This window comes from Melozone crissalis, unplaced genomic scaffold, assembly GCF_028551555.1.
Source record: "Melozone crissalis strain CALT ecotype California unplaced genomic scaffold, PUWL_Pcris_2 ptg000057l_1, whole genome shotgun sequence".
Classification (NCBI taxonomy): domain Eukaryota; kingdom Metazoa; phylum Chordata; class Aves; order Passeriformes; family Passerellidae; genus Melozone; species Melozone crissalis.
In genome coordinates, this window is record NW_026535835.1 from 9,462,497 (window position 1) to 9,475,000 (window position 12,504).

The 12,504-nt window shown below is 48.4% G+C and overlaps 1 protein-coding gene across 1 annotated transcript in view; it reads left to right on the forward strand.

The window, feature by feature from the left end:
* The window catches only part of PPM1E (protein phosphatase, Mg2+/Mn2+ dependent 1E), a 59,857-nt gene extending 50,089 nt beyond the window's left edge, over positions 1-9,768 (forward strand). Inside the window, exons 3-7 of the mRNA XM_054286987.1 lie at positions 3,331-3,530; positions 5,637-5,825; positions 6,921-7,064; positions 7,303-7,396; positions 7,662-9,768. Coding sequence (XP_054142962.1) covers positions 3,331-3,530; positions 5,637-5,825; positions 6,921-7,064; positions 7,303-7,396; positions 7,662-8,719 — 1,685 coding nt within the window. The 3' untranslated portion in view covers positions 8,720-9,768. The remainder of the gene's footprint in view (positions 1-3,330; positions 3,531-5,636; positions 5,826-6,920; positions 7,065-7,302; positions 7,397-7,661) is intronic.
* The last annotated feature ends 2,736 nt before the right edge of the window (positions 9,769-12,504 follow it).

Here is a 12,504-nt window from a genome sequence, read left to right on the forward strand (position 1 = left end):
TCCTCACACCTACAGAAATTGACGTTTAAATATATCTAAAGCTGTAAGACAGAGGCAAACATAGATTGAGATGGTAACAGACTGCAGCAGGCACTAAGAATAGGGCTCCAGATGTAGTTTGTTGAGGTGAATTGTCATAATGAGGATACTTGGAAATAAAATATCCCTTTGCTGCTGCAGTGTGAGTGTTAAATTGTGAGGGTTTAGGGGGAGAGGAAGAGAGAAATCCTCTGGCCTGTAGTAAAGCAACAGCTTCATACAAACCCTGCAAAATCAAATAATCTAAGTGATCATTTCTAAAACAGGACATAAGAATGACAGAATCACAGAAAGGTTTGGGACATTAAAGATCAATGGGCATGGGCAGGGACCCCTTCCACCATCCCAGGCTGCCCCAAGCTCCATCCAGCCTGGCCTTGGGCACCTCCAGGGATCCAGGGCAGCCCCAGCTGCTCCATCAGAGCTTCAAGTGCAAGGTTTGGCCCAGCAAAGCCAGACAAGACTGGTGACAGCAGCAGCTCCATCCTGGAGACCCTTCCAGGCAGTCCTGGAGAAGCCTGGGCTGGTGCTAGAGGAGATCTGCCCTCAGTGGTGCCACACTGGGAGAATTCAATGCTTCAATGCTTTGGAAGAAAGCAAAGCAAAGTGTGGCAGGTGGTAAAAATGGGATTTCTACATCCTGGAGTTTGATGCTCAGAGTTCACTGTGCCCTGGTGCTGTTTGAGCTGCTGCAGAATGTGAAACCAAGCTGAATTTCACTGCCTGGCTTTAATATCCAGTTCTATGTCAGGTTTTTATGAACCCAGAAAGATTTTTACTCTGTGTAATACAAGGAGACATTTACCTGATTTGCCTCAAGTTTGAATTTGCAGAAAGATAAAAAAAAGCTATTTCAAATTTCCTTAGTGGCACATTTCACTCTGAGAATTGCAACGTGACAAATCATGTCCTGTGCTTAGGAGTGGGGAAAGCAGCTCTTGGTGTGGAGAGAAATGAGAAACTCCATGACAGAAGAATGCAAATCTTACAAGAAGAAAAACTGTCTGGAGTCCACAAATGTAGGATTGCAGGATTAGGGGTCTGTTGTGTTTGGGGTGACCATGTGTTTTTGGATATCTGAGTCACTCTTCCCTTCCAGCTGCAAGAGATTTTCCATGAGACCTGTTGGCTTTCTTTTTTGCAGGTTAAGGTCAGGTTAAGGACATTTAGGTTTGGGGTTTGTGTGTGGAGGAAGAGAATCACGTGGAAGTTTGGCATTGTTGAGGAACCAGCAGAGATTGGATAGCAGGACCATGGGACCTGGTGGTGGTGTCAGATTTCCAGGAGATGTCACAAAGCAAATCCTAACGTCCATTACCCAGTTGTTCCAGGTTCTAGGAGATGGATCCTAGAGATATCCAAAGGGATCTAGAGCTCCTAGATGAAGGAAAACCTTGGTTCTGACCTGTCCATGTAATCAACACACCTCATAAAACGTGGCACTAAAAAGCAGGACCTGAATCCTGTATCCTTTCCACCCTCCTTCTGCCCTGTCATCTTTGGGAACAGCAATGCCTGAGCTGGATTTCCCACTTACTGTGGTGCAGCTCAGCATTCCCTCCAACCTTGGGGATTTGGGAGCAGCAGGAGGGAAATGAAATTCTCCATGACACAACTGCAGTGCCAGCTGAGTCAGCTCTGGCTCAGCGTGGCAGCATTAACAATTGATGAGTAATTTCCAGCTGTGAGGGGGAGGTTTTTATTTGGCATTTCATTATTCTCCTGTTTTAACCTCACGAGCAGCTGCTGATGATGCTGACACCACCCAGGGTCCCCTGGGAAGGGCAGTGAGGATCTCAGCAGGGCCCTGGGTTCACTGGCACCCTCCTGCAGAGGTGCCACAGGTGACTCTGCCATGTCTGCCCAGTGGGGAGGGATGGGAGAGCAAAATCTGTGGGCTTTCCTCTGGAAAATACAACTTGGACACCTCAGGTTGGATGGGAGGAATGGGAGAGCAAAATCTGTGGGCTTTCCTCTGGAAAATACAACTTGGACAATTCAGGTTGGACATGAGGAATGGGAGAGCAAATTCTGTGAGCTTTCCTCTGGAAAGTAGAACCTGGACACCTCAGGTTGGATGTGTTCCCTCTTTAAACACATTACCCAGGGAGATTTCTGGTGGCCCCAGAGAGAGCAGCACAGGTGGGGTGAGGAACCCCCCACTCACACTGTGGGAGTGTTTGATTTCCACCCCTTGATTTTAAAGCTGTGTGATCAAGGAGCCAAGGTTCCTTTTGGTTATTTATCCAGTGTATTTTCAGTTTAATGCCTCTTGATTGAACCAACCCATAATCAACAGAACTAGGACAATATTTGTTCCTAAGGGTCTGGGCTCCCTGGTCACTGTAGACCTAGGACAGGAATTTGTAAGTGGTGCTTTTAGGCTCTGCACACAATTTCTGTGAAGTGAGAGATGCTGCAACTCCCTCCTCTCCTCCCTGCATGAGCCCCTCCTCCTGCAGGAGTGATTGGCACTCCTGGATTGCTGCTGCTCAGCTTTGAGGATCCTGCCTTTGGTGAGCCATCATGAACAAAGAGATGGGGATGTGTTCAGCTCTGATGCTGACTTCCTGTTTTCCTCCCCTGGATTTCAGAACAAATGTCAGGTGCCTGAGTTTTCACCTTTTAAAATGACAATTTCTCAGGAGTGCCAGTTCAGCATTTTCTTAAATTTGAGGCCTTTATGGTTTTGTCATTTGCTCATGCAGATTTCTCTGACACACCTTTGTCAGGAATATGGGAATAATAGGAAATCAGAGAATAGCTAAGAAGGCACCTGTGCACTGCTGAAAGTGCACAAAACACCTTAAAATCACTCTGGTAATTTCTGCAGATTGTTTCCACAGCCTTGCCTCAGCTCTGCAATGAAATGGTGTTTAGAACAGAGAATTTGGTCCAAACCCAGTGTGTCATTGTCAGGGAGGGTGGGTTCTGTAGGTGGCACCCTGTGCCATGACACAGTCCCTGTCAGAGCTGCACCACCCTGGGCAGGGCCAGGGATCCTGCACTTTTCCTCCCTTTCATTTTCTCTGCTGCTGCAAATGAGTTCCCCAAAGGCACAGGGAAATGTTTAAGTTAAAAAGACAAACAAACAATGAGCTGCTTACTGATGAATGCTGATTATGGTGACTTTGGCTTCTTCTTTTCATGCATCAGAGCCCAGAATTTCCCTGCTGACATCAACTGCTTGGCTAAAATGGTTTTGCTTCATCTCTCTAATGTATGCAGGGGACAAAACTCTGCCTTAATAACACTCTCAAGGCTTTCATCTGTGCTTTGTGCCTTCCTCAGAGATCGAGACGGTGAAGTTGGCCCGTTTGGTTTACAGCAAACTGCACGAGATCTGCAGCAGCTGGGTGAAGGATTTCCCCCTGCAGCCCAAGCCCCACCGCTACTACGACACCTCCATCCACGCCATCAAGAACATGCGCAGGAAGATGGAGGACAAGCACGTCTGCATCCCCGACTTCAACATGCTCTTCAACCTCGAGGTGAGCTCACAGAAACACATCCTGTGGTCAATATTGTAAAGGCTGGTCCACCAACAAGGGGAGAGAATGATGCATCTGACTCCATCTTACCAGAAGGCTAATTTATTACTTTATTATACTATAACATATTATACTATAACATATAATATGTTATATTAAATAATACTGTACTAAAGAATATAGAAAAGATACTGAATGCTAAAAAGATAATGAAAACTCCTGACTCTTTCCAGAGTCCTGACTCTTTCCAGAGCCCAGTCCAGGCTCTTCAACCTTGAGGTGAGCACACACACACACACACACACACACACACACACACACACACACACTCTCTGTGGTCAATATTGTAAATGCTGGTCCACCAACGAGGGGAGAGAATGATGCATCTGACTCCATCTTATCAGAATAATTTATTACTTTATTATACTATGTTATATTAAAGAATACTATACTATACTATACTATACTAAAGAATAGAGAAAAGATACTTACTGAATGCTAAAAAGATAACAATGAAAACTCCTGACTCTTTCCAGAGTCCCAGCACAGCTTGGCCCCGATTGGCCAATGAGTCAAAACAACTCACAGCAGAGTCCAATGGAACAATCACCTGTGGGTAAACAATCTCCAAACACATTCCACATGAACACAACACAAGAGAAGCAAATGAGATAAGAATTGTTTTCCTTTTCTCTGAGGCCTCTCTCACTGCCTTTCAGCTTCCCAGGAGAAAAACCCTGGGTGAAGGGATTTTTTCAGAGAATGTGAATGCCACATTCTCAGTGGTTTGCATCCTGGAAAAGCAGGAGGTTTTCCACTGAGGGAGTGAAGGGTGATGGATCTCAGCAGGGTTGGCAGTTGGTCACCTCACAGTTCATCTCTGAAGCCACTTGGCAGCTGGAGTGCTCTGCTTTTTGAGCCTTCCTCTTGGGAGGAAGAAGCCAAAAGCAAAAATAAGGAAATTAAGTTTAAAAATCCAAAACAAATCCAAACCTTACAGGACTGAGAGCTCACACACAATTCTAGAAATGTGAGTAGTTTGGTGGAACTGGGGCCTGTCTTCTCTTCCATTAATTTCTTGATGTTGCCTTTGGTCAGACACTCATTCTTGCTCTCCCTTGAGATATAAAACTGGACACTCAGGAATGGAAAGTAAAAGAAAATGGCAAGAATTTTACCTTAAGGATCAAATTGCTGCATAATTACTTCTTTATTACACCCTGTCACTTTAATAACCATCTTCTGCCCCATCCACATTCTTACCTTTAAAAGATATTAATGCAAACAGAGGCAGATGTTTCCTTTGCCTGTCAATTGTCAGCTTTCTTATTCCAATTTGTGTTGGAGCCCATTACCTAAAAATTACAATGTGCAAATATTCCAGTCACTGAGCTGGCTGTCAAGGTTGAATTGGCTCTGTCAGTGGGTTGGTGTTGTGTGTGTGAGTTGCTGGAGTTGCTGTCTCCTGGTACCACGTTGTTTCTCTGAACAGAGGAGGGGAAGCTGAGAAAACTGCCTTGAAGATGAGTGATTTTGCTGTATTTGATTTGTGAATGTAATCACAATTTTCTGATGAGAGAGCACATGCAGTTTTTTTAAAACACAGGCATCTAAGATGATATATTTGAGATTTAAGGAAAAAAGAAGAGTGAAAGCAAAGACTGGCTGGCTTCACATTTTAACTGTACTGGCATTTTATCCCTGGTGGATTCCAATCATGATGTAGACTTCATGCAAACTGTATTGGATGTTCTTCTCTCTCTGTGGTTTTTGCAGTCACAAAATCTCCTGCACAATTTGATGAGAATGGCACTTCCCATTTGAGTTGTGTGACTGAGCTGTAACAAATGGGACCTAAGGAGTATTGAGAACACCACACAGGGCATCTCTTGCATTTTGCTGGTAGAATTCAACAGGAAGGTGGACATTTCCCACTGATGCAAGTGCAGGTGGTCAGGGTAGTTTGCTTCTCCAGTGGAGACTCTGTCTCTAATTGCAATTTAATGAGGACAGCACAAATCCCAAGTTCAAAGCTTTAAGGCAATCCAATGAGCTCTTTGTGTTGCTTCCACCTGAGTTTTTTCCTCCCTGTGTTTCCTCTGGCAGGACCAAGAAGAACAAGCTTATTTTGCAGTGTTTGATGGCCATGGAGGAGTGGATGCTGCCATCTATGCCTCCATCCACCTGCACGTGAACATGGTGCACCAGGAGATGTTCCAGCAGGACCCGGCCGAGGCTCTGTGCCGCGCCTTCCGCGTCACCGACGAGCGCTTCGTGCAGAAGGCAGCCAGGGAGGTGAGGGCTCTGCTGTGGTGCCGTGTCATGGTCTGCCTCAGATACCTCAGGTTTATCCCTGTAGATCTCCCCAGGTGTGCCAATCACCTCTCCTTTCCCCACCCTGACCCTGCTGAGCGCTGTCTGTCAGTCCTGGCATTCCAGATGGGCATTGAGTGATTGGCAGAGCTCAAAAGATGCCCTCAGCCCTGGGGGACATTGGGCCATCCAGGTGTCATTTGTCCCCTGAGAATCCTCCCCTTACCTGGTTGGTGGCTCCCTACCCCTTCCCTCTCCCTCCCCCCGGGGTTAAAAAGAACAGCAACCACGTGGTTCAGGGAGTTCTGTTGGAGCTGTTGCAGCATTCAGAGGCCTGTGGGGCAGAGTAAAGCTCTGGATCAGAACCCTCCAGCAGAACCCAACTCCTTTTTCCGTCACCATTGCCTTAAAGCTTCTCTGCCAGAGGTAAACCTGAGCTCCTGCATGTCTGGACTTGTCTCCAAGCCCCAGCTGCAATATCCAGCTTAGCCAAAGGTGTCTCTGAGGTGAAACCACCACAGCTGCCACCTTTGGTCCAGCAGCAAGGGCCAGACAAGCCAGGCACGTCCCATCCGGTTATATTGGTAAATAATTCCAACAGGACTGAGAGCATGAACTGCAAATCAATCCTGCCTTTCCAGAGAGGCACAGTGGAATCAGCACAGAGCTCTCCATGCCCTACTGGTGTCTTTCTGTCCATAGCTTCACATCCCATAAAATGTCAGCTCCTGCTTCTCCCAGCTTTCAGCTCCTCTGAGGGATGCTGCTGCCATTCCCACTCTCAGCTGCCTCCCAGGCTCAGCCCTCGGGGTCACCAACACCCAGCTGTGCCTGGCAGCAGCAGGAGCAGCCCAGCAGTGCCCAGCTCCTGGCAGGCAGGTCCCATGCCAGGGATGCCATGGGGCACGTTGGTGTTCAGCCAGGTTGGCACCAAGGGGCTGTAAGTGAGCAGTTGTAGCTGTAGGGAAAGCACTGCCTGTTCCTCCCTGGGAATAGCTCTGTGCTGCAGTTTCAATGTGTTCTGTCCCTGGGTTAAGGAAGAAAATGCTTTGAAATGGAAATGTATTTTTTTCCCAGAGTCTGCGCTGCGGAACCACCGGGGTGGTGACTTTCATCCGAGGGAATATGCTGCATGTGGCTTGGCTGGGGGACTCCCAGGTCATGCTGGTGAGGAGAGGCCAAGCAGTGGAACTGATGAAACCCCACAAACCAGATCGAGAGGTGAGAAGGGGCTGTGTGAACAGCCCTGGGCAGTGACCAGCACAGGTGCAGCTCTGGGGAGCGCTGCCATGCAGGGATCTGTGAGCAGCAGAGCATGTTCCACTATCCTGGTTTGTTTAGACCTGTGAGCAAATCCTTTGGCTCATGGGGCCTGCTGTGTTTGTGAAAATGCAGATGTTGATGGCAGTGCTGAGTGTGTGGTGCAGCTCTGACTGCTCTCTCTTGTGTTGCTGCTCAGGATGAGAAGAAGCGAATCGAGGCCCTGGGCGGCTGCGTGGTCTGGTTTGGAGCCTGGAGGGTGAACGGGAGCCTCTCTGTCTCCAGAGCTATTGGTAAGAGAGAGCCTTCATTCCTTTTGGAGACTTGCTTTGCTTTTTAACTATAAAATTTTAATTTTCTAGTCATCAAAATTTGACATACGGCTGAAGACCTATGAGCAATAACCTCTATTTTTCCCCCTACAGTCTGAGGGAATAATTTCCAAATAATTGCTTTAACTTGGGATAAGAGTCACTGGCTCCACACTGAGTTAATAAAGGGCTGCTGGAAGCTGTGGCTGCAAACCCACGGTTGTGTTTCTCTGCTGTTCTTGCACAGGGGACGCTGAGCACAAGCCATACATCTGTGGGGACGCAGACTCTGCCTCCACGGTGCTGGATGGCTCTGAAGACTACCTCATTCTGGCCTGTGATGGCTTCTATGACACAGTGAACCCTGATGAGGCAGTCAAAGTGGTGGCTGACCATCTGAAGGAGAACAACGGTGACAGCAGCATGGTAGCACATAAATTGGTGGCATCCGCTCGCGATGCCGGCTCCAGCGACAACATCACGGTCATCGTGGTGTTCCTCAGGGACATGAACGCGGCGGTCGCCGTCAGCGAGGAGTCGGACTGGACTGAGAACTCCTTCCAAGGGGGGCAGGAAGACAACGGGGAAGACAAGGAGAACCACGGAGACTGCAAACGGCCCTGGCCCCAGCACCAGTGCTCAGCGCCTGCGGATTTAGGCTATGAAGGACGAGTGGACTCCTTCACCGACAGAACTAGCTTAAGCATAGGCTCCAGCGTTAACCCCTTGGAGGATCAAGGCTATTTAGACCTGACAAAAACAGAAACTAGTACACCTCAGAGTGCCAAATGTCTGCCACCAGTCCGAGCGTTTAGTCCTGGCATACCAAAGAGCGCGGGTCGGATCGGCGGCTCCCCGGGGAAGAGCGAGGCCCCGGCGCCCGGCGCGCCCTGGGGCTGCGATCGCGGGGAGGACGAGCTCGGCCCGCTGGGCTCGGGGGCTGCAGGGCAGGGCATCTACAGGGTCAGGGGCTCGTCCCCCGTCTCCTTCGGGCTGGAAGATGAACTGTTCCAATCCTTGGGAAAACGAGCCGCGTTCTCTCATTTGCGGCCCTTCAGCGGGAAGAGGCGGCGAGGAGCCAGGCTCAAACCAAAGTTTCACACGCCGCTCTGGGCTCAGGAGCCTTCCCAGGGAGAAGGGTCCGGCCTGCCCTTCCCTGCCCGGGGCCGCAGGAGCCGGAGGGCCTTGGCCCGGCCCTCCCCGTGGCGGAGGCTGCCCAGCCACGGCTCTTACAGCGAGTGTTTGATGCGAAGACAAAGTCATTGTATACCAGACCCACACCTTCATCAATGCTGTAAAATGTAACCACCCCCTCGTGTTCCCCTGTCAGACTCCCATAGTAGACATTCCCAAAATAAAACTGGCATCATCAGAAAGAGAAAAAAAAAAAAAAAAGAAAAAAAAAAAAGAGGTGGGCATTTCCGAACTGTACTCCAGTCCCCTGCCAAGCTCAACCCCGTGTAAATAGAACTAGGAATTAACCAATGTAGTTGTTTGGATCTCTAACAAAGTTTGGTGGTGGTGCCACCCCCAGCAATGCCGCAGCCGCCCGACCACCCGCACACACGAGTGTCAGCCACATCCAGCAGGGAGAGCCCAGCAGCGCTGCACGTGGACAGACAGACAGACAGACAGACAGACAGACAACGCCAGGGCACGTCCTTACACACGCAGAAGGTTGCACCTGCCTGAGAAATGTCTGTGGAGCAATACTCAAAGAACGATCTGGGTTAGAACTGCCAAATTTTTTTAGAGCGGGGGGAAGTTTCCATAATAGAGTCGAGGTGTTTTTGGGTTTTTGTTTTTCCTTTCGTGTTCTGCTTTCTGTTTATTCCAGGTGAGCGTTAAGATGAATTAGAAAATTACATCCACTTTTGCAGGTAGACGACTAAAAGCCATACAGGGTTTACCAGGTACCTTAGGAATGGACACACTAAGCTCCTGCTGCTCTGGTCTCAGACTCCCATCGAGGTACAGACTCATCATTTACCTTTTTTTTCCCATGTAATATAAAATGCAGAGTATGAAGAAAACTTTTCTTGCAGTTTAAAGAAATTATTTCCTATAGCTGGAGGTGCAGTGTAGGGAATTTCGTATCTTTCTGGTGCTTTTGGTGGCATTTTCCTCATTTCTCAGTTTAGGAAATTGTTCTCAATGAGTTGAACATGACTGTGCTTAATGCTCTGAGCCAACCTCTTCCCACCTTAACTTCATCTCAGGTCTTAAAAGAACCCAACCCGTGGAGGTGTCCAGTCCCACCCTCTGTCCCCGCCCGTCCCAGCGGAGATCAGGAGCTGTTGGAGGAGCTGTGTGGTTCTGGTGAGGATTCCCAGCTGGCAAAGGCAGCGTTTCACAGCCAGCGGCAGCAGGACGGACGCAGCTCCAGGGCTGCGCGCTCAGGTGTGCAGGGACGGGTGCGGAGCGATCCAAGGGATGCGAATGCCGAGGATCAGCAGAGCAGGGGCTGCGCTGGGGCTGCAGCGCACAGGGAGGAGCTCGGTGCCCCGCAGGGCTCTGCTCGGCTGCCCTTTGTGCATGAGCAGCCCCTGCCCGCTGCCTCAGGGCAGCCGCTAATTGGGACGTGAGTGAGCGGCCGATTCCCATCAGCTCCACCAAGTCCAGATCCCGTTCCTACCCTGTGTTACAGCGATGCATTGGGAGGAGGATGAACAAAATAAGTCTTCATAGGCACTTAGTGAACAATCCATATCATTTTAGCAGTAACAATAGCAGTATTAGTGTTTAGCTAGAATTTGCAAAGTATTTTAATATTAAGTAGTCAAGAAAATTATTCAACACGACAAGATGGCGAGGCTTGAATTCTGCCAATTTCCGCTGCTTCTCTCTTTGATGCACTATTTTAAAAGCAATCTGATGAACAGCAAAAGGCTTTGTGAGCAACCAGGAGTTGGAGTGTGGCTTTAGATTCCTTTGATCTTTTTCAGACTTTGTTTTAATCTTACGGGATCATTGGCTCTTATCTGCCATCTTGTTCTGCCTTAGCTGTTGTCAACGTTCTCTTTAGCTGCAGCTTCTGGTCCAAGTCAGATTTACCGAGGAAATTTGAGAAACCATGAAATGGTAAAATATGCAACTCTGGGGCATCTCTGCGGTGCCTTTGTTTTAAATTATTCACAGTAATAATGACTCACTGAAAGTCCATCTTTAGCTGACTGTCATGTTCTGGAGAGAAAGGTGGTGTAAGTGCAATTCTTGATGTGAGTAAATGAGAATGCAAACCCGTCACGGATGATAAAACTTCTTCCCAGTCTGCAGGAGCAGTTGAAGAGCACTGGACTGCATGTGTGCTGTTTTGGGAAGGATCTAGCTTTTTTAGGCGTGGATTCATAAATGGTAATTCTGCGACTCATCCCATTTATCTTGCTAGGAGAAAAAAAACCAGTCCACCATCGTAGTTGCAGTGTGGTCAGGTGAAACCATTGTATAGATAGAGCAAGTGTTCATTTCTTCACTAACTGCATATTTATAGAGTAGATAGGAACCATTTGTAAGGTAAGTCCTTTAAAGTTCTATAATATTAAAAGTAGTGGTTATTGGTCTGATTATGCTGCTCTTGATTCTACACACTAGACAAAAAGCAGTGCTTGTGAAATGCAGTGTTTTCTCTTAATGCCACTGGTGATAGGAAGTAGTTCCTTCAGTTCAAACTCCTGTGCCCTTATCTGCTGCTTGCTGACGTAAGCAATAATCCCTCTCTAACGGTATCTAAGTGTTCTGTATTCGTACCTTGATCGTCTATCTGGTGACAGTGTAAAATATTAGGCTAATAGAGAACTATCTCATTGTATTTATTAACTGTTGATACTGAGATTTAGTCTGTGACCTGTGTTTTGTATTTTTATCGTGTATCTTAGTGGTGGTGAAAATTTGTACAACGAAATCTTTCCAATAAAGAGCTGAAGTATCCCTTTGCCGCGTCCACACAGCCCCGCATCCCTCTCGGTCGCCGTGCTGACCGTGGTTGCAGAACCAGGAGGTAGCAGTGACAACACGACTTTAGCTTTGTTCTGTTTCAGTTGTGGTGGTTTTGAGGAAGGGGCTCGGGGCTGCTTTGCCTGGAGCTGCTCCAAACCAGCTCGTGAGCTCTTCACTGTGAGCGCCGCGGGGGCCGCGGTGCTTCCCAAGGCTGAGGAACGCGTGCGGTGCAGAGAGCAGAGCAGCACAGGGCAGGGAGCTCTTCACCCATTCCATCTGCACTAGAGGTGGGTGGAAACGCACGTGTGGAACTTTTCTTTACCTAGAAGTGCCATCCATTGTCCTTGTGAGTGAGAACCGTCCGTAGCTGAGCTGCTGAGCTGCAGCGCTCGAGGACAATGTCCAAGCAGATTTAACTTAACTTACACCACGTTTCTGGTGGTGCATCATCCTAGAAACTCCACCTGTTTTTGGAGCACTGTGTGTCAGTTGTCCCATGGGCAGATGAGGCACAAGGAGTTGTGTGCACAGACATGGCTGCTTTAGTTCAGGTCCACTCTCTCCTCACCAAATCCTCCCGACCCCAAGATTCTGCGGGAATAAAGCAAAATGAGAAAGATTGGTCTAAATTAGGGGGTGTTTTAGCACAATTTCTTCACTCGGCACTCAGTCACATAAACAAAGCCATCCAAGGGGATACTGCAGCTTTGTTCGTGTCTGTAATTTAGGGCAATCTTTCTTTAATTCACATCTTCTTTGCGACAGGAACAAAACTTTCTACCCTCGTATCATGTGCAATAATAAGGAAGCATTAACGGGACCTCGGAGCCCGATGTCCGTGCCCCCCTCCAGCCCTGGCACCCCAGCCATGGCACAGCCCTTGCCAGCATTAAAGACAAACAAGCCCCACCTGTCAGGGTCTCGTGCAACCCTTGTCCTGTCCGGTCTTTCCTCTCCTTCCCTCCGAAGACACCTCGGGACGAGAGCAGGGGAGGTGGCTGAGCTCACCCCGAGTGCTGCTGCTGCTCATGGCCAGCCAGGCACGGTCTCAGCTCCTGGGTGCTCCTGCTGACCTTTCTGTAGTACCTTGTTCATGAAACATGTTCTTTATGAAGTGAATAAATCCAAGCTAAATCATGTACCAGTGTTGGGAC